The following is a 20067-nucleotide window of genomic DNA, read 5'->3' as shown; positions in this document are numbered from 1 at the left end:
TCCCAGAGAGCCTCAGCATCAAAGTGAAGAAGCAGTACTCAGAAAAATGAGAATAATAAAAATGCATAAAATTAACTAGAATAGAATTTCTTTTCTGCATTACAGTAATAAAGGTAATGAAATTGATGTGACAATGCAAAGTGAATGGTCTTCATTTTCTAGAGTATATGACGTCTTGTTTTCACCTGCAGCATGCCGTAGCCCTGCTCTTCTATGGTTCCCTCACAGCTGATGCGGAGCTTGCTGAACTGCTTTTCTGAGCTAAAGACCAAATGAAGAAGAGTGTTTGTTAGACATGGGCCTGTGGGAATAAAGCTCTGTGGAGTGTGTGAAGATCGCTCGGTCTCACCTGGACCACGAGGGCAAACGCTGCAGACACTGTCTGGTGTATGTTATGAGACCGGTCGGCCCTCGGATCAACAAAACACACAACAAACAGCATAATTCGATCGATTCATTAATAAACGAGTGTGTGATGTGCAGAGAAGCCCAACTCACTCTGCTGCGTGATCCGTCTAAAGTACCACAGGAGCGTTTTGAGTTTCTCCTGCTTACTCTGAGATGAACCTTCAAACAACCTACAAAACACAGACTGGACTAATATCTCATATTCATAAATGACAGTCCAAGTCACTGTTTGTGTGTTTCGACACAGACGAGCTCCAATCAATGACGTCAAACCTCTGCATTCACAGAAAATACTGGACTGATTTCTGTCAAACCCTGACCTCATGTCTCATCACGTCACACATGTATGTATTTGTTAAGTTATTCGTTATTAAGTAGTTGTGTAATCTTCACTCAGGACTGATAGTGTTTGACTCTCGTATGCATGCAATGTGCTTTATGTGGCACCTGCTGAAGTTGATGTCAGGATAGTTGCTGAACTCCGTCCGGTGAGAGTTTCGTCGAGGAAAGGTGCAGAAGAAAGCGTTTGCCAGCAGACAGGAGACCTGCTCCTGAGACAGCGTGAGAGATCGACAGCACTGCGTCCTCAACAGCGGGATCGGCTGAACACACACACAGAGAAATACACTGATTCAGACTGATTTCATCAACAAAAACATCAAAATGCCTCCACAGGCTGAAAATGCTCTCGACTTTACTGAGATTCGTTAGCAAAGGTGGACAGCAAGGTTTCATTTATTTATAAAAGAACAGACTGACCAAAGTGCTGTACATAAAAAATCTAACCATTGACACATAAAACAGAAATAATAAAACAAATAAATTAACAAAGACCAAATGAAATGACAGATAAGCCTTTTGAAGAAAGTAATAATCAAGACCATAATACAAGCAACACAATGTCTTTTAGTCTGTTGCTGTACTTCAGTTCATTGGTTCAGTATTCTTGGAGTATATAAATATTATCTTCACTTCATATCAGAGTGTAAAAAGGTACAGAGAAATTTAACTGAAGTTAAAGTACGAGTACTGTGTCTTTTTATGTAAAGTCAAATCTAATCAAACATTCATTAAGTGAAAGCAAAAAGAGTACATCAAGTTATTTTAAAGCATTTTAACACTAATGGAGATGGCCATAATAACAAAACATAACCTAAAGCACTGATGAGTAAACTCCACAAACAGGAATTAAACTACTAGTTAGTGTCCAGCGAGTAAATCCCATCTGATATTTTCACAACTTAACTAACCAACACAAACTAAAGAGTTTGGTTTTAATTCACTTCATTCAAGTCGAGATGTACTGTAGCAGAAGTTCTGATGTTTATTGACAAATTCATCATATTTCTGTAATAACTGTTATGAGTCACTTATAACACAATATGACCTCCATCATTTTTGGTGATGCAATATATCGCCCATTATATTTACTTAAAAATGAATGTTACATGTTTTGTTCATTCCACTTGCGCTCTTGTCTTTTGCAGCTTCTGGAACATAACGTGGTGTAGTCACGAGGTGCTCGTTCAGTTACAAAACACTTCATCTGCAGATGTGGCCTTGTTCAGGAGTCTGACGGACATCTGACTGCTGAGCAGAGATTGTGTTCTTCACCAATACAGAAGAGTCTAAATCACACAAATCACTGTAACTAACTACTGAACGCTGGGGAACAGGCTGGGAAAACTTTCTGAGTGGAAACACATCAGTCACTACTGAGCCCAAAACAACTAAACTCCTCAGAAGAGACTGGAGAGCAAAGCAGGAAACATTATTTGAGCAAACAGAAGAGAAACCGAGAGAACTAGAGTGTGTTGCATGCATGTTTGTGTGTGTGTGTGTGTGAGAGAGAGAGAGGGTCACACAGTGGACTTGTCTTAACCGTCCGTGTCTTGTGTTCTCCAAACACACACGAGCTTCATCACTGTGTGTGTCTCGACTCTGTTCCTCTTTCAGCTTGAACTGATGGGAAAATTAAGAACATTATCAACTGTCTTTACATTTATTTTGAAAGATGAAGCTCGTGATTATGGAAAGGGGCGTTACATTTCCGACGAGTGCTTGCAGTGTTCGGCCAATCACAATGCACTGGGTCAGCTGGCCAATCAGAGCAGACTGCGCTTGTCAGAAGGAGGGGCTTTGTTTGAGGGAGGCGGGGCATAGAGGACCTACAATAATGTACAGTATTTGATAAATCATGTTTTTGGAACATTAAATCATGTCAACATATTCTATTACACCAAATATTCCTGGAGCATTCAATGACATCACTAAACGGGGATGCCACAATTATAGGAGAGCATCCTAACCTACAGTAACTAGCGCACTGCTTCAAACCCTGGGTCAAACATGGGTCGCCAAGATGATTTTAGGAAAATGTATATGGTTATGTATACACAGACACACACCACATATTCCCAACTCAAACTTGACATTGTAGTCTGTTCATTATCAAAATAAAACCGAGTCAGCCAAAAAATAAAAGAGGTTACGCTGGTAAATTGAAATAATCTGTGGTATAACTGGTCCAGTTTGTATGCCAAGCACATTTTTGCTCATGTGAAAAGGATATTTCTAAGTGCAAAGCCTCTACATATTAAATAATAGTTCCATTCAAATATATTGCAAATATAGAAACATTAGGAATGAGAGGTACGTGAGCCCAATTAACACTGGTACTTTAGTTTCGATTTGGTTTAGTTTCTTCAGATTAATATATTTTTATTTAATGCTTGTTCTGTTCTGAATACAGTTACATTTATATGATTTGTTTTAACACTGAGTAATACTAACGTATGGCTATGTTTATAGAGTTTATACATTAGAATATTTCACTTTCTTTGGTATTATTTCTGGTTTTATTACACTCTCTCCAAACGTTCTGCTGCTCACAACACAGTAAGCAGCAATCGATGAGAGCGAGGTTGAACTTAAGAAAGCTGACTGTTGAGGACCAATACATAACTTCCAAATACACAAACCTGCGCTCGCTCTCAGAGGCACGCACGCACTAATGCCGGATCCTTAAAAACAATCACCGGAATGCAGAAATCCAAAATCTGAAAATTTCCGGAACAGGATCCGGTTCAAATTAAACACTGGTGGAGGCTGAATAGAAGGAAACTAGATAAACTCCGAGACGAGAGCGTAATCAACACTCTTGCTGGTTAAACAGCACAGCAGGAAACTCTGAACAAAAAACAGCAATTAACAAAAAGAGAGACCAAAAAACAGAGAAAAATAGACAGAGGTGAAATAGAGAACGAATAGAGAACACAAGTGGGATGAACGGTGCAGGTTTCACTGAGGTCCTGTACCTGTGTGAGGAGGCGTGGTGCTCTCAATGCCAGCTGTGCCATCTCTGGAAGCAGCTCTCCAAACATCTGCTGAGCTTCAGACGCCTGCAGACGCTGCACACACACACACACACACACAGTGTTAGGTCTCTTTCTGTTGAACGAGTGTCATGGAGCAAACAGACACGTTAAACACGTGAAGAAGGTCTTATCAATTCCTCACAGATCCTCATCTCTCCTGTCTGTCAAAGACTCCTCACTGATTCCCAGTCACACACGTCTCATTTTAGAAGAAAAACTATGTGAAGCTAGAAAGTACAATAGCTCAACACAAACATAACTGAATTGAGATGCATTCTGTGGTCTAGTGTAAGTTCAGTAATCAGTCTGTTTCACAGCTTCTGCTGATTCTAGTTCATGGCCCTCAAACACCAGAGAATCACACAAAGACGAAGAAAGACACAGCTGGTCAATCAAGAGAATTTTTATTTCCGATCAGAGACTGATCTTTCCTGCTCTGCAGACACAAACACCTCATCTGCATTTTTACTCTCATTTACAGACAAACCATGACAAGCTGAAATTCATTTTGTCAAGACGGACGTTCAGAGCTTTTACAGTTTGACACTAACGAGCAGAAGAAATGCAGACGCTCCTCAGAGCTGTCCGACCAAACCATCAGAAACAGGAAAACAAGCACCCATAAAATCACTCCAGCAGCGGGTCCATCGCTCTCCAGACTCAGACGGCCAATCAGCAGTTTATGACACACACACACACACACACATAGACACACACACACACACACTCACACACATAGACACACACACACACACACACACATAGACACACACACACACACACTCACACACATAGACACACACACACTCACACACACTCTCTCTCTCTCTCTCTCTCTCTCTCTCTCACACACACACACACACACACTATCCTTGTGGGGACTCTCCATAGGCGTAATGGTTTTTATACTGTACAGACTGTATTTCTATCGCCCTACACCAACCTTACCCCTAAACCTAACCCTCACAGGAAACTTTCTGCATTTTTAGATTTTCAAGAAACTTCATTCTGTGTAATTTATTAGCTTGTTTACCCGTGGGGACCTCAATTTAGGTCCCCACCGTGACACGAGTCCCCATGAGTCTGTGTGTATTCAGGTTTAAGTCCCCACCAGAATAGAAAAACAAGTACACGCACACACACACACACACACACTCTCTCTCTCACACAAACACACACACGCACACACACACTCTCTCTCTCTCTCTCTCTCTCTCTCTCACACACACACACACTCTCTCTCTCTCTCTCTCTCTCTCACACACACACACACACGGTGTCAGTCTATCATAGATGAGAGTAACGCTGCTCTTATTTACGAGGACAGTGTCAGGATGATCAATCTAAAGGACAATTTCATCAAGGTCTCTGAGGTTTCTCGTCTGATTAAAACACATCCTGGAACAAATGCAGATGAGGACGGGTGTTCTCAAACGGGTCCAGCTCGGGACACATTTGTACGACAACCAGAAAAGAAGAGCAGAGGAAGGTCATAAATAACGGTGATATCGTAAAACCGCAGAGCAGGACAGCAGCCAGCTGAGACTTCAAATCAACAAAACACACACAATCTACACAACATCAGACACACAGCTGATCCTTCACTCTCTGATGTCACCGGGATTCGTCAGTTCTGTTCATAACGCAATCAACATGCTGTACAGTGCGTCTGATTCTCTGCGATGTTCAGAGAAACCAAACAATCAGATGCTGTCAATCAAACACATGCAGCCCCGCCCACTCCTCCCATCCATCAAACTGAAACTGTCAATCAAAATACATCACATGTCTTCACAATCACCGTCTAAAGCGACACATTCCTTTCATAAAACACCTGAGTAAAGAAACTCTTGTTACTGCTCGAACAAACATCATTAACGAACCACCGCTGAGGTTCACATCAGGATTGGCAGGTTAGGGTTAACCAATGAAAACAGAAACATAATAACGAATATAAACTAAAGGAGGACAGCCCACATGATATTTATCAGATTCTGACAGAACAGCCATCCTGTGCTTATAAGAGCTTAAATTGGCTTCATGTATATTTCACTGCTGTCTTTCCTTTGACATCTGGATATTTCCTCTTTTTAAGAGGTTAAAAGATAAAAAAATATTTAGATTTAAAATAAAGTTAATTGGTCTCTGAAAATATACAGTAGAGACTCTCATATCTCTAATTTACTGAAACTAATCAGCACAATATTGACATCCTGAGCTCATTAGCATATGCCCGCCCACATCCAGCGGTCAGCGACGCCCATCGAGTGATCAGGTGATGGATTAAAGAGGAAGCAGACAGATACTAGTATCCCTGAGCATTAATTTAAATGTCACTCATTTCTAAAGGTCAGAGACGGTGGAAAATGGTCATGAAGAACCATATTACTTCTTCAGTTCAGCTGTCAATTCAAAAACATTTCAAGTGAACCTTTGCAAGATATAATCATTAACATATATCTTATTAATTATTTAACTTGTTTCCCAAAGGATATCAGTATTTTCTGCACTTAAGAATCTCCATCCAATTCACTATATGTACAATACAGTATAAAATCATGTAAAATCCAGGGAGTGAATTTGTGAAGTCTCAGCGCTGTGGGATTTATTGAACGACAGTGAGTTTAGATGTAATTCAGAGAACTGAACATGAAACATGAACACAGCACTTACTGAAGGGGAACAAGTGCAAGTGATGCATAAAACTCTTCTAAATCACATCTCCATGTCAAAAATAAAAACCATATGGTAATTTGATTTACGCTTATGACACGATTAAAGCACATAATCCAACATTACATTCATTCATTAATGAGTGGCTCGATTAAAGAGAAACCTGCAGGTGCCACAAAGCCTCTGAACTTCCTGTTCTTCATCCTGTTGTGTTAGTATTGATTTCTCTGCAATATTTCTGCATTGCCTCTTTGGGTTAATTAATTAAAAGTATTGATTGATGGGTCGTTACAATTCAAAGGAAAACAAAGTGTTTATGACAGCTTGTACCATAAATAACATCAAATCAATAACGAGATGCTCATATTTAGCGATGCTAGCGGGAGGAGAGTCACATGACCGAAGACAGCGTAATGAACGTGTTTACACCAATAACTGTCCAAATGAGTTTAATTAGGATGCAGTGCTTCATTAACAGGGAGCACTAATGGATCAGTGTGTGTGTGTGTGTGTGTGTGTGTGTGTGTTGATGTGTGAGCGTGTGCCTGTGTGTGTGTGTGTCTTTACCTTACAGTACACATGTAGTGCTGTGAAGCTCCATCCCTTCGCTTGGCCTGTATTATATTTCATTATGGCATCCTAGAGAATATTTAGACAATAGTTCAGTTGTTGAAATAAATGTCACAGTAAGCAGCAGCTGTGTTTTCAGTCTAGTGATCTGCAGTGAGTTTGGCTTTCATTCCTCAAACACTGATGTTTGCTGCCATCCGCTGGACAAAACAGAAAACTACAACACACCTTTCCTTCTTTTATTCATCAATTACCTTAATGAGGTCATGACTGATTAACCCAGAACATTTTGCATTTGTAGAATTTATTTTAAAAAGTATGAATCATTTTTTCCAGAAACCGTGTCTCCAAATAAATGTTGTGTCATATTTAATTCATGTCTGAGAGCACCTCAAATTCTACCTTTATCTGTGCACACACTGACTCAGAATGAACACACTCAGTCAAGCAACGATGTGTGTAATTCATCAGGAGATCACCTTCACATCATGAGCAGAGCTGAACGAGACACTCAGTGCTTTACGGATCAAATCCCATCGGCTCTGGACGGTCTGGAAACATTCAAACACACACCATCACACACAGAATACAGCGGATAACAGATCTACATCCTGTTAGTACAGAAACATCACAGCCCTGTGACTCCTGTGTGTGTATCAGTGCGTGTGTGTGTGTGTGTGTGTGTGTGTGTGTGTGTGTGTGTCACCGTGCGGTCCGAGGGGAACAGGTTGTGTGTGGAGCAGGGTAGTTTGACGTGTGTGTGTGTGTGTGTGTGTGTCACCGTGCGGTCCGTGGGGAACAGGTTGTGTGTGGAGCAGGGTAGTTTGACGTGTGTGTGTGTGTGTGTGTGTGTGTGTGTGTGTCACCGTGCGGTCCGTGGGGAACAGGTTGTGTGTGGAGCAGGGTAGTTTGACGTGTGTGTGTGTGTGTGTGTGTGTGTGTGTGTCACCGTGCGGTCCGTGGGGAACAAGTTGTGTGTGGAGCAGGGTAGTTTGACGTGTGTGTGTGTGTGTGTGTGTGTGTGTCACCGTGCGGTCCGTGGGGAACAGGTTGTGTGTGGAGCAGGGTAGTTTGACGTGTGTGTCGTCCCAGCGGTCCTGCAGCTGATCTGGAGATAGATGTGGCTCTGGAGCTTCACCGGTCAGCATCAGATCAGTCTGACCAACAAATACAGACCGTCAGATGTCACCGATTCAGCCTCGAATCACAGAAATACTAGATACTCTATGATAATATTTGTATCAAACAATAAATTGTGCAGCTAACATCACAATAAAGAAAAAGTGATGTGACATACAGCAAAGTACGTGACCCATACTCAGAGTTCATGCTCTGCATTTAACCCTTCCACAGTGCGAACACACACACACACACACACACATGTGAACACAAACACACACTGTGAACACAAACACACACACACACACTGTGAACACAAACACACTGTGAACACAAACACACACACACACTGTGAACACAAACACACACACACACACACACACACTGTGAACACAAACACACACACACACACTGTGAACACAAACACACACACACACTGTGAACACAAACACACACACACACACCGTGAACACACACACACCGTGAACACACACACACACACACCGTGAACACACACACACACACCGTGAACACACACACACACACACACACACACACTGTGAACACACACACCGTGAACACACACACACACACACACCGTGAACACACACACACACTGTGAACACACACACACCGTGAACACACACACACTGTGAACACACACACACACACACACCGTGAACACACACACACCGTGAACACACACACACTCCGTGAACACACACACACTCCGTGAACACACACACACACACACACACTGTGAACACACACACACACACACCATGAACACACACACACTCCGTGAACACACACACACACTGTGAACACACACACACACACACACCGTGAACACACACACACACACACCGTGAACACACACACACACTGTGAACACACACACACACACACCGTGAACACACACACACACACTCCGTGAACACACACACACACACACACTGTGAACACACACACACACACTCCGTGAACACACACACACACACACACCCGGAGCAGTGTGCAGCACCTGAGATTACACACGTTCACTGGAAGCTGATCATATCTACTTTACCTGTTGCTTTTCTCCTTTTGTTGGTTTTCACTTTGTTTAATAATTGTCAACTAGATTTTTCCATGTGTTTGTCCCTTTCATCAAATGTGTTCCACTTATTCATCAGTGATATTTCATTCCTGTTAAGCTTTGATTTAAACATATTTTCCATTTATGAAAGCAGTGACAGCCCTGATGTTGGGTCTGACACTCACCTGGATCAGGACCGTGTGTCTGTCGGAGGGTTTCAGAGCAGGTAACGGGCCGCTGCACACCGGCGCCCTCCGCAGGTCACTGTCAGGAACACCCAGCCCAGTGACATCATCGCTGAACGCCTTCCCATCAGCCCCTGCTGCCGCTGCTGCCCTGTAATGAGTGCATCAGGGATGAGGAGGAAAAAATCATGTCCGTCAGCGTAGTTTCAGTTTGTGTGTGTGGTATTTTTGCTGGTTTGACAGTGGATCTCCTAGTTTGACCAGAAAAAAAACTGACTTAGAAGAGCAAAGCAACTTAGACTGGACTAAAAAAGCCAAGTCCACCCTGAAAATGACTTGCACACACAGAGAGTTTCTGATTGGCTGAGGAGGCTTCTCAGGTGTAGTTTCTCAGTCACACCTGTCAGGTTATATTAGCAGTGGCTACAGCAGCTTTAACTCGTTACTTGTCAAACTCACGCAGAAGATCTGAGAAAACCTCTGAGAAAGGAGCAGTTCCTCCAGCAGCCCCTCACTGCAGAACACAAGATACAGGGGGCGTGGTTGGACATATAGGGGGTGGAGCCTCTTAGGTTTAGGGGTGGAGCTCTGGGAGATGGGTAGGGTTAGGTATATGTAAGGTGGGGAAGGTGGATCTGGATCTTGTGTTCTGCAGTGAGGACTTGATCCTCCACATCTTCATCATCCCACAGAACTCAGTCATGTTCTGCAACAACATCAGCAGTCGTCCTGACCTGATCAGAGCACTAAAGCAGAATCTGAAAGGTAGATATGAACCACAGCGGCTCTCAGGAGCGTGAGAGGACAGAAGATGAACAGCGCGAGCGACAGATGAAGCAGGTTTGAGCCCAGGGACCGACTCTCATCCTGTCACTCTGAACAGAACACTGTGCTCTCGGGAGCGAACCAGAAATCACTTTTGTTTCCTTCACTTCCACTTTCCGCATCAGAGCAGATATTAATGCTGAACCGCAGGTGATTACATTTCCAGGATGTTTAAGTTCAGAGGACACTTTAACATCTAATAAGGACACATCTAATAAGCGAAGTCTGAATATTTTAGTAGTTGCTTGACAGGGATACAAAAATATAAATAGAAAACTTAATTTTCCACAAACCCACTCTAGCACTGTTCTCATAAAAGTATAATTATTATGCCTAAAACTATGTATACAAGCAAATGTGGCTTTTTAGCGGCTCGGGGCGGTACCAGATTCATCAGGTCATGAAAATTAATTATGTGACGTGCCTTAGGCCACACCCGATTCGCGTTGAGCGCATGCGCATTCACCTTCACAGCAGCTGGATGGACGCATCTGTTTTCTAATAAAGAAATATTGCGATGCCCACCTTCTGCACGCGACTTTCCCTGGAGCTTCAGTGAAGAAGTTTGTGATTCTGCGCGTCCCTGTGTTCGGAGCAGAACCGGTTCGTCTGGGTTCGGTCACGGAGTTCTTCTCCGAGGTTAACGTGCTCTCCGGACACTCCTGCTTCCGTGAATTCTCCTCGGACCCCTCAGGTTCGGTATGATGATGATGATGATGAGAGCTTCTCTGGGTCACTGCGGGCTTCTTCAGCAGCCAGTCATCCAGAGTCCGGCTGCATCTCTTCGGTGGGTTCCTCTGCTCAGCTGGAGCTTCAGGATGATCTGAGCACGGAGGAGCTGATTCCTGTGGTTCTTCTGCATCTTCAGTCCTGTTAAATAGAAATGCTATGATCAATCGCCAGTAGTTACAACACACTCAGTAATGCTCGGATCGAAGTGGTTTTACCTCCAGCGCTTCCTGAGCGGCTCACAGTCTGACATCACCGACACATGCACGCGCTCCTCACAGTCTCAGAGATGAAGATCTTACACCTGAATACAATACAATGCACTGGTGAGGATCAAGTTTATGAATGTACAACAGATAATAATACTGTAAACGACAATCACGTGTTCAAGTTACTATTTTACAGCAGTCTCTGCGTTACTGTCAATTTCCCAGTTAAAGTTTTAACGGAGAGTTTCGGCGCGGGTGCTGAAGTGCACGAAATACACTTCCTGTTTTCATTACGTAAAACTCCAGGAGCCAATGAGCGACCGGTATTCGGCGAGTGGGCGGGTTCTGTGGGTTCATCTGAAGCGCAGGTCAGAAACGTGTGACGTCGACTGAACGCGCTCTGTCTCCGTATGTCTCCCGCTGCTGCGTGTCTCTGCGTTCTGTGCGGGTTACCGGCGGCCGGTAAGACCCGCCTGGCGCGGGAGCTGCGGGGTCGCGCACAGACGCGCGGATGGAGGACGCTTCTCGTGACATATGACGAGCTGATACCGGCGCGCGACTGGCAGGAGGTTTGTCTTTGATCTTTTTATAATCATTTTATTGTGTCTCTATTTACAGTGTGCTGTGATGCTGGATAGCAGCCCATACATGTGAAAACTGTGTGTAGTTACAGCACGTGTGTTTGTGAGAGAGAAGTTTTTAAATTGCTTGTTTTATTTTTGAAATTATTTTTCTTAATGATTTTTACTTTCTTTAATGTAAAGCACTTTGAATTACCATTGTGTATGAAATGTGCAATATAAATAAACTTTCCTTGCCTTGCCTTGTTGATCTGAGCACATCAATTCTGGAAAACACTGGCATGAGGAGTCTTTATGGCCCAGTGATCAGTAATAATTGTTCCTGGATCGCTCTGCTAGGGTTAGTTCACACAGATTGTGTTGTTGTGTTCAAAAACAGCTATCAAAGGAACAAAACAGAAGCTGAACTGTTTTCATATGATATCTCTTCCAACATTTTTTAATATTGTGTCTAGATAACTGTAGTCTGCTGTGTTTGTGTGAACGGCTCATTCAACACTGCCTGCCTTTTATCTACAGCACTTGTGTGTTTTGTTTTTCAGTCTGAATGGAAGTGGCACAGGAAGACGGTTATAATGTGTGTGGAGAGATTCCTTCATCAGACTCTTTCCGGTCAGACTCACACACTCTCCGGTCAGACTCGCACACTCTCCGGTCAGACTCACACACTCTCCGGTCAGACTCACACACTCTCCGGTCAGACTCACACACTCTCCGATCAGATTCAGACTCACACACTCTCCGGTCAGACTCACACACTCTCCGGTCAGATTCAGACTCACACACTCTCCGATCAGACTCACACACTCTCCGATCAGACTCACACACTCTCCGGTCAGACTCACACACTCTCCGGTCAGACTCACACACTCTCCGGTCAGACTCACACACTCTCCGATCAGACTCACACACTCTCCGGTCAGACTCACACACTCTGTGATCAGACTCACACACTCTCCGGTCAGACTCACACACTCTCCGGTCAGACTCACACACTCTCCGGTCAGACTCACACACTCTCCGGTCAGACTCACACACTCTCCGGTCAGACTCACACACTCTCTGGTCAGACTCACACACTCTCAGATCAGTCTCACACACTCTCCGATCAGATTCAGACTCACACACTCTCCGGTCAGACTCACACACTCTCCGATCAGATTCAGACTCACACACTCTCCGATCAGACTCACACACTCTCCGATCAGATTCAGACTCACACACTCTCCGGTCAGACTCACACACTCTCCGATCAGACTCACACACTCTCCGATCAGATTCACACACTCTCCGATCAGACTCACACACTCTCCGGTCAGACTCACACACTCTCCGATCAGACTCACACACTCTCCGGTCAGACTCACACACTCTCCGGTCAGACTCACACACTCTGTGATCAGACTCACACACTCTCCGGTCAGACTCACACACTCTCCGATCAGACTCACACACTCTCCGATCAGGCTCACACACTCTCCGGTCAGACTCACACACTCTCCGGTCAGACTCACACACTCTGTGATCAGACTCACACACTCTCCGGTCAGACTCACACACTCTCCGATCATACTCACACACTCTCCGATCAGATTCAGACTCACACACTCTCCGGTCAGACTCACTTACTCTCCGATCAGATTCAGACTCACACACTCTCCGATCAGATTCAGACTCACACACTCTCCGGTCAGACTCACACACTCTCCGGTCAGACTCACACACTCTCCGGTCAGACTCACACACTCTCCGGTCAGACTCACACACTCTCCGGTCAGACTCACACACTCTGTGATCAGACTCACACACTCTCCGGTCAGACTCACACACTCTCCGGTCAGACTCACACACTCTCCGGTCAGACTCACACACTCTCTGATCAGACTCACACACTCTCCGGTCAGACTCACACACTCTCTGATCAGACTCACACACTCTCTGATCAGACTCACACACTCTCCGGTCAGACTCACACACTCTCCGGTCAGACTCACACACTCTCCGGTCAGACTCACACACCCTCCGGTCAGACTCACACACTCTCTGAGTCTGATGGAGTCTGGATGAGGTTTGATCGGATGCAGCAGCAGCAGAGCGTCTGTCACACACACACACACACACACTCGCAGCCGCTCGTGGTTCTGCTGGACGATAACTTCTACTACCAGAGCATGAGATACCAGATCCAGCAGCTGGCCAGGAAGTGTATGTGCAGTTTGTGTGTTTCTGAGCTGAATCATGTTAACACAGTTCAAGCGCTGACGTTCTGATGGTGTTTGTTCTGGAGGACAGATGGCGTGGGTTTCTGTCAGGTGTTTCTCCAGTGTCCGCTGCACGTGTGTCTCCAGAGGAACCGGTGCAGACCTCAGCCTGTTCCTGATGAAGTTCTGCTGCAGATGTGTGAGCGAATGGAGCCTCCGAACGAGATCAGAAACCCCTGGGAGCAACAGAGCCTGACACTGGACAGCACAGAAGACATCGCAGATGGACACATGTAGGTCAAACACACACAGAGACGTCCATCTGACCTGCTGATGTGACGTTTGTGCTGTTTTTCTGCAGCTCAGATCATATTTCAATCTTTCTGTTAGTAAATGAATTCCTCTTTCTTTCTCCTGAAGACAGAAGCTGATGGACTTGCTGGTGTCTGCGCTGGAAAACCCTCTGAGCCCGGTCCAGGACGAGTCGCAGCAGAAGGTCACAGTCCTTCAGGCTTTATTCACATAATCAGATCCATCATAACCTCTGACCACAGCTTTGCTTTGTTGGATTTACGCATTCATGCATTAACAGTCACCATTAAACAGTGAATGATTCAGACACTGCTGCATCACACAGTGATTTCAGTTCTGTTTTGTGCTTTGGGTCAGTTTTGTAAAAAATCTTGTGACATTGAGAAGACACTCATTCCAGTGAAGCAGGATAGAAATGTGAGCCGATGGTCCTCTCACTGATCTCCTTCCCCTGTCTCTCTGTTTTAGGAGGCTGACAGACGGCTCTGTGCGTCCAGCGTTCTTCATCAGGTGGATCAGACCTGTAGACGACTGGTTTCTCAGACGCTGACATCAGCTCGAGGTACAGAGATCAGACACATGGCACTTTGAGTTTCTCCTGTTCATGTCATGTTTGCACTGATTTATGCTGCTGTAAACCACTGTTGTGCTCGGTTGTATTTTATTGAAATTGTCTGGTCACAGAAGGCCAGGCGTCTCCAGACGTGATGAAGGCTCTGGCTAAAGCACTGATCGAGCTGAAGACGGTGTTCCTGAAGGAGCTGAAGAAGGATGTTCTTCGTCGTGTCTCAGTTTTCCCAGAGGAGCCCGTCGACGAGGAGAAGCTCCTGATGGACGTGTCTGCGATGTTCCAGCGACGCTCACACGAGATTGTGTCTAAACACATGTGAAACATGACTGATCTCTAGCATGCATTTGATTCCTGATAATAAATCAAACTATGGTTAGTCTTTTTGATGGATGATTGCGCATTAGATGTCATTTTAATAAAGTTTCTGCAAATGCATCTGTCAAACGACTAATTTTCATTTGGATATTCATTAACCGTTTGTAATGTTGTTTGTTTTTCTTTACAACGATGGAGATTGCAGTTCTATAAATTAAATTAACATGATCAATGAATTGCATAAATCCATCATTTGTCACCAATGTCAACAAGGTTTGTATTGAAGTTATTGACAATACTACTGTATGACATCAGTCACAATCTCCGTCGCTGATAGACTGATCATTATTATATTACATGAATTATTACTAACATGAGTTTACACGTTCACGTTTTCACTCATTTGACTGCGCGTAATATTTGTATATTTTTAACTTGACGATTTAAAAACATTAATTATGTCAGCATAAATAAAAGTATATGAAATGTATATAAAATATGTAGTTTGAAGTGCGTTCAAAGAATGAATAATTAGAATTTGAATATTTTTACTCCAAGAAGTTTAAGTCAGTATTATTTCATACATTTCTGCGTTTTTTCTTCTAATTTGTGAGAAACATTTCAAAAGAGAAAGAGCGCCGTCAGCGAGATACTAATTAACGCATGTCATTACAGTTGATTAAAATTAAAACTACTTTAGTTTTAGTTTAGTTGTGTCTCTGTAAAATGAAGTGTTGTGCGCTGGTGTTTGTTTCCGCCGGACGCTTTTTACGGTGACGCAGAGCCGCGATGGCGTCCGTGCTCGGAGTACTGCGACAGGTGAGAAGAAACATTAATAAACCACAGATAACACGCATGATATTACAGTTACAGCGTCGAGCACGCGGGACACTGAGCACACATGTATGACACGTGACTGACATGAACTGAGCACACGTGTGATGGACGCGCAGCAGAACTAATCACAATAAATCACAGGACGGACATGGATCGATTATTATAATGAAGCCTAATGTTTAGATGAGAGATGATCTTAATTCTCAAACATGATTTATGCATGTGTGTCATATTCATTACTGACCGTCGTGGATTAGACAGACTGAAGGCAGATTAATAAGTGTTTGTCTCTGAAAGTCATCTGAATGTTACCGGTGTGTTGCTGTTGGTTCAGGTTCGTTTGAAGAACAATATTCACAGGAAGTCCTTCTGAGATTCACGTTCACCTTTTATTGGTCACATGCAGAAAATAAATGCACATACATTTTTTTTTAAGTGTTTGTTCTAAAATAAAAAATTTTTATGATTGAATTAATTAGCTCTTTGTCATCTTTGTCTTGTCTTGTGTGTGTGTGTCTGTGTCTGATGTGTTTGTGTCTGATGTTTGTCCTGTGTGTGTCTGGTGTGTGTGTGTGTGTGTCTGATATGTGTGTGTGTGATGTGTTTGTGTGTGTGTGTGTGTGTGTGTGTCTGATGTGTTTGTGTGTGTGTGTGTGTGTGTGTGTGTGTGTGTCTGGTGTGTTGCAGGTCTCTGGGTCTCTGTCTCGCTCGCGCGCCGCGGTCAGGTGCTTGTGTTCGCGCGCAGCATCAGAAGCTCATCATGACGTGATCAGAACTGCGTTTCCACCGCTGCAGAGTTTCTCAGAGGAGGAGAGCATGATGAGAGACGCAGGTGAAACGCTGTTCACGAGACACAGGTGAGTACAGAAACACTCTTCATTAACACTCTTCTCTTCACCAGTCAGGAAATTCGCCCAGGAGCGCATCGCCCCGTTTGTCTCCAGGATGGACGAGGATTCGGTGATGGATGCAGATCTGATCAGTGCTCTGTTCGAGCAGGGCGTGAGTTTCATCTCATCACAAAATCACAGACACACCTGCTATATCTCATTAGTTTCATGTAATTGTGTGTGTGTGTGTGTGTGTGTCAGCTGATGGGGATCGAGATCGGAGCGGAGTATGGAGGCACGGGCTCCTCCTTCTTCTCCTCCATCCTGGTGATCGAGGAGCTGGCGAAGGTGGACCCGTCGGTGTCTGTGCTGTGTGATATTCAGAACACACTGATTAACACACTGCTGATGAAGCTGGGGACGGAGGAGCAGAAGCAGCAGTATCTGCCGCGGCTGGCCAGTGATACGGTAACACCCCGACCTTCAGACCAGCTCTGAAAGCGTTTCTGTGACTGATGCTCCTTCTGTTCTTCAGGTCGGCAGCTTCTGTCTGTCCGAGTCAGAGTCGGGGAGCGACGCGTTCTCTCTGAAGACTAAAGCAGAGAAACACAAGGATTATTACATCATCAACGGCTCCAAGATGTGGATCAGTAACGCAGAACATGCCGGAGTGTTTCTGGTGATGGCAAACGCAGATCCGGCCGCGGTCAGTTCACACACCTGTGGAGATCTAAAACCTCTGAATCTGATTCTGACTTTATTTCAGCCGCTGAATTAAGACCATGAATGATAACTACCGTATTTTCCAGACTATAAGTCACACTTTTTTTCATAGTTTGGCTGTTCCTGCAACTTATAGTCAGGTGTGACTTATTTATCAAAATTAATTTGACATGAACCAAGAGAAATGAACTAAGAGAGATGAACCAAGAGTTCACATTACCGTCTCCAGCCGCCAGAGGGCGCTCTATACTGCTCAGTTCTCCTGTAGTCTACACTGAACACACACAGCGCCCTCTGGCGGCTGGAGACGGTAATGTTTTCTCTTGGTTCTAAATAAATGCGACTTATAGTCCGAAAAATACGGTATACTGATAACTGTATTGGCATCTGTATCGATGCTCAGTAACGTTCTGTTTTTTTTTATACCTATATCTGTTTATTGTCACCTGTTGCTGGAGCTCTTTAAAGCAGGATGCATTGTGATTGGCTGTCAGTGTTTTTATTGTTCATCACCAGTTTCAGCTCTAGATCTGTTTCCTTAAGTGTGTTTTTATGATGTCAAATCTTCCTGTAACTTACATGGACAGAATGTTCAGTAATCAAACTGATGTCGATGATATGCTGAACTGGGATTGTTCTCTTATTCAGTCTCATCAGGTTTTCTCACACACACACACACACACACTGAACCCGTGTCACATGACCACAGTGAAGCGTCACAGAACTAGAGACTGGAAGCTGAACTCCTTTTAAATCCTGTTCAGTGCAGCAGATGTGCAGCTCATATGGTCACTGATTGATTGATTGTGTGTGTGTGTGTGTGTGTGTGTGTGTGTGTGTGTGTGGCAGGGTTACAGGGGCATCACCTGCTTCATCGTGGACAGACACACGGAGGGGCTTCACATCGGCAGGAAGGAGAATAAGCTGGGCCTGAGAGCCTCCTCCACGTGTCCTCTGACCTTCGACAACATGAAGGTAATGAGTCCTCTGTGCTCTGGACGTCACCGGATGTTTCATGATGATATTAACTCAAATCATCTACGTCGTCTGATGCAGGTTCACGAGAAGAACATTTTAGGGAAAGTGGGTCACGGTTATAAATACGCCATCGGGATGTTGAACGGCGGCCGCATCGGGATCGCAGCGCAGGTGTGCTTCACTTCCTGTTTACTTCCACAACACTTCACAAAATACAGAAAAATAACTTCAGATTTTTTATTTAGTCAATTAAATACGGTTTCATCTGTAAAGCAGAAGATAATAGTGTCATTATTCAGATCAGTTCATGTTTTTTTTTTCATCTGATACTGTCTGTGCAATTAAATCCATAATAGTGTGTGTGTGTGTGTGTGTGTGTGTGTGTGTGTGTGTGTGTGTGTGTCTCTCTGTGTGTGTGTGTGTGTGTGTGTTTCAGATGCTGGGTTTGGCTCAAGGCTGTTTCGATCACACGGTTCCTTACACCCGACAGAGGGTTCAGTTTGGCAAACGCATCTTTGATTTCCAGGTAGTTTTGCTGTTTTGTGTGTCTCGCGTGTTAGAGGTCATGGAGGTCACGTGACCTCCAGCGCATGTGTGTGTGTGTGTGAGCAGGGCATGCAGCACCAGATCGCTCATGTGGCCACGCAGCTGGAAGCGGCTCGACTGCTGACCTACAATGCTGCGCGTCTGAAGGAGGCCGGACGCTCCTTCATTAAAGAGGCCTGTATGGCCAAATACTTCACCGCGGAGGTCAGTCCAGCACTCACACCTCGTCTGACATCTGTGCCTCCAGAAATGAGTTTATATCTCTGTTCAGATTTGTACAAAAGTCACATGAGATGGTCAGTCACCTGTTAAATGTGTTACTCTGTGGCAGACACAAGCTGCTGTTCTGAGGTCAGTGTGTGTTTCAGGTTGCGACTCTGACCACATCTAAGTGCATCGAGTGGATGGGTGGCGTGGGCTTCACCAAAGACTATCCCATCGAGAAATACTACAGAGACTGTAAGATCGGTGAGTGAAGCACACGCGTGTGTCATGAAGAAACCAGTTTAACACTGACAGACTGAACCGTTTCCTGCAGGAACCATTTATGAGGGAACCACTAACATCCAGCTGAGCACCATGGCCAAGATGATCGACCAGGAATACGACGGATGATCACCTGTGTGTCCGAGACAGCTGAAGAGATGATTAATGACCCGTTAGCTGTAGTCCGTCTCGTCTCTGAGATCACGTCTGTCTCTAACTCAACCGTATCTGACTCTTCACCGATCCTCTGATGCTTCTCTGGTTATTTGTTGTAAGATTCAAATTATATCACAGCAAAGGAGTCGAAGTCTTTCCCGAGTCTTTTTTCTGACGTCTTCTCATTTTTAAAATGAAGCTATTGTTAGACCCGGTTTATATTCCTGTTAGAGTTTCTGATTGATTCAGTGCCTGATTGATGGCAGACGGCTGCTGATTTGAGATCAGTCTGGTCTCTCGTGTTTGTGTTTGTGTTGCTGAATAAACATCATGAACTCAGTCCTGCCGGTCTCTTGTG

General features: G+C 44.4%; 3 protein-coding genes across 8 annotated transcripts in view; 2 read left to right on the top strand and 1 right to left on the bottom strand.

The window, feature by feature from the left end:
* The window catches only part of LOC128025604 (poly(ADP-ribose) glycohydrolase), an 18816-nt gene extending 7394 nt beyond the window's left edge, over positions 1-11422 (bottom strand). For both annotated transcript variants that reach the window (XM_052612093.1, XM_052612094.1), the window contains exons 1-12: positions 11360-11422; positions 11183-11268; positions 10761-11105; positions 9411-9561; positions 8057-8185; positions 7508-7579; positions 7026-7097; positions 3726-3818; positions 856-1010; positions 499-578; positions 350-410; positions 186-261 (exon numbers count right to left, since the gene is read on the bottom strand). In XM_052612093.1, coding sequence (XP_052468053.1) covers positions 186-261; positions 350-410; positions 499-578; positions 856-1010; positions 3726-3818; positions 7026-7097; positions 7508-7579; positions 8057-8185; positions 9411-9561; positions 10761-11105; positions 11183-11217 — 1269 coding nt within the window. In that variant the 5' untranslated portion in view covers positions 11218-11268; positions 11360-11422. The remainder of the gene's footprint in view (positions 1-185; positions 262-349; positions 411-498; positions 579-855; positions 1011-3725; positions 3819-7025; positions 7098-7507; positions 7580-8056; positions 8186-9410; positions 9562-10760; positions 11106-11182; positions 11269-11359) is intronic.
* A 161-nt stretch (positions 11423-11583) lies between these two features.
* Positions 11584-15282, top strand: LOC128025602 (filaggrin-2-like). Of its 5 annotated transcripts, none has more exons than XM_052612092.1 (8): positions 11584-11742; positions 12297-12366; positions 12547-12630; positions 12841-13959; positions 14047-14248; positions 14376-14451; positions 14736-14829; positions 14952-15282. In XM_052612092.1, the coding sequence occupies exons 1-8, from the start codon at positions 11584-11586 to the stop codon at positions 15155-15157; spliced, it is 2010 nt and encodes a 669-aa protein (XP_052468052.1). In that variant the 3' UTR covers positions 15158-15282. The 5 variants fall into 5 exon arrangements, with proteins under 5 accessions (XP_052468052.1, XP_052468048.1, XP_052468049.1 ...); XM_052612088.1 differs by having other exon boundaries at positions 12297-12396; positions 12460-12798; XM_052612089.1 differs by having other exon boundaries at positions 12547-13959.
* A 579-nt stretch (positions 15283-15861) lies between these two features.
* On the top strand, positions 15862-20048 carry acadsb (acyl-CoA dehydrogenase short/branched chain). The gene is made up of 11 exons (XM_052612096.1): positions 15862-15972; positions 16678-16822; positions 16892-16992; positions 17082-17288; positions 17356-17526; positions 18393-18518; positions 18600-18692; positions 18958-19047; positions 19134-19271; positions 19436-19535; positions 19606-20048. Exons 1-11 carry the CDS (start codon positions 15943-15945, stop codon positions 19680-19682), a joined length of 1278 nt encoding a protein of 425 aa, XP_052468056.1. The 5' UTR covers positions 15862-15942; the 3' UTR covers positions 19683-20048.
* The last annotated feature ends 19 nt before the right edge of the window (positions 20049-20067 follow it).

Source organism: Carassius gibelio, chromosome A12, assembly GCF_023724105.1.
Source record: "Carassius gibelio isolate Cgi1373 ecotype wild population from Czech Republic chromosome A12, carGib1.2-hapl.c, whole genome shotgun sequence".
Taxonomy (NCBI): domain Eukaryota; kingdom Metazoa; phylum Chordata; class Actinopteri; order Cypriniformes; family Cyprinidae; genus Carassius; species Carassius gibelio.
This window is presented reverse-complemented; position numbering and strand designations above follow the sequence as displayed.

Coding starts and splice junctions, on each gene's coding strand:
- LOC128025602 (XM_052612088.1), top strand. CDS start 11,584: ATGTCTCCCGCTGCTGCGTGTCTCTGCGTTCTGTGCGGGTTACCGGCG. Junction 12,799..12,840: donor TCAGACTCACACACTCTCCG/GTCAGACTCACA, acceptor ACACACTCTCAG/ATCAGTCTCACACACTCTCC. Junction 13,960..14,046: donor CCAGCAGCTGGCCAGGAAGT/GTATGTGCAGTT, acceptor TCTGGAGGACAG/ATGGCGTGGGTTTCTGTCAG.
- acadsb (XM_052612096.1), top strand. CDS start 15,943: ATGGCGTCCGTGCTCGGAGTACTGCGACAG. Junction 17,289..17,355: donor CGCGGCTGGCCAGTGATACG/GTAACACCCCGA, acceptor TCTGTTCTTCAG/GTCGGCAGCTTCTGTCTGTC. Junction 18,693..18,957: donor GCATCGGGATCGCAGCGCAG/GTGTGCTTCACT, acceptor TGTGTGTTTCAG/ATGCTGGGTTTGGCTCAAGG.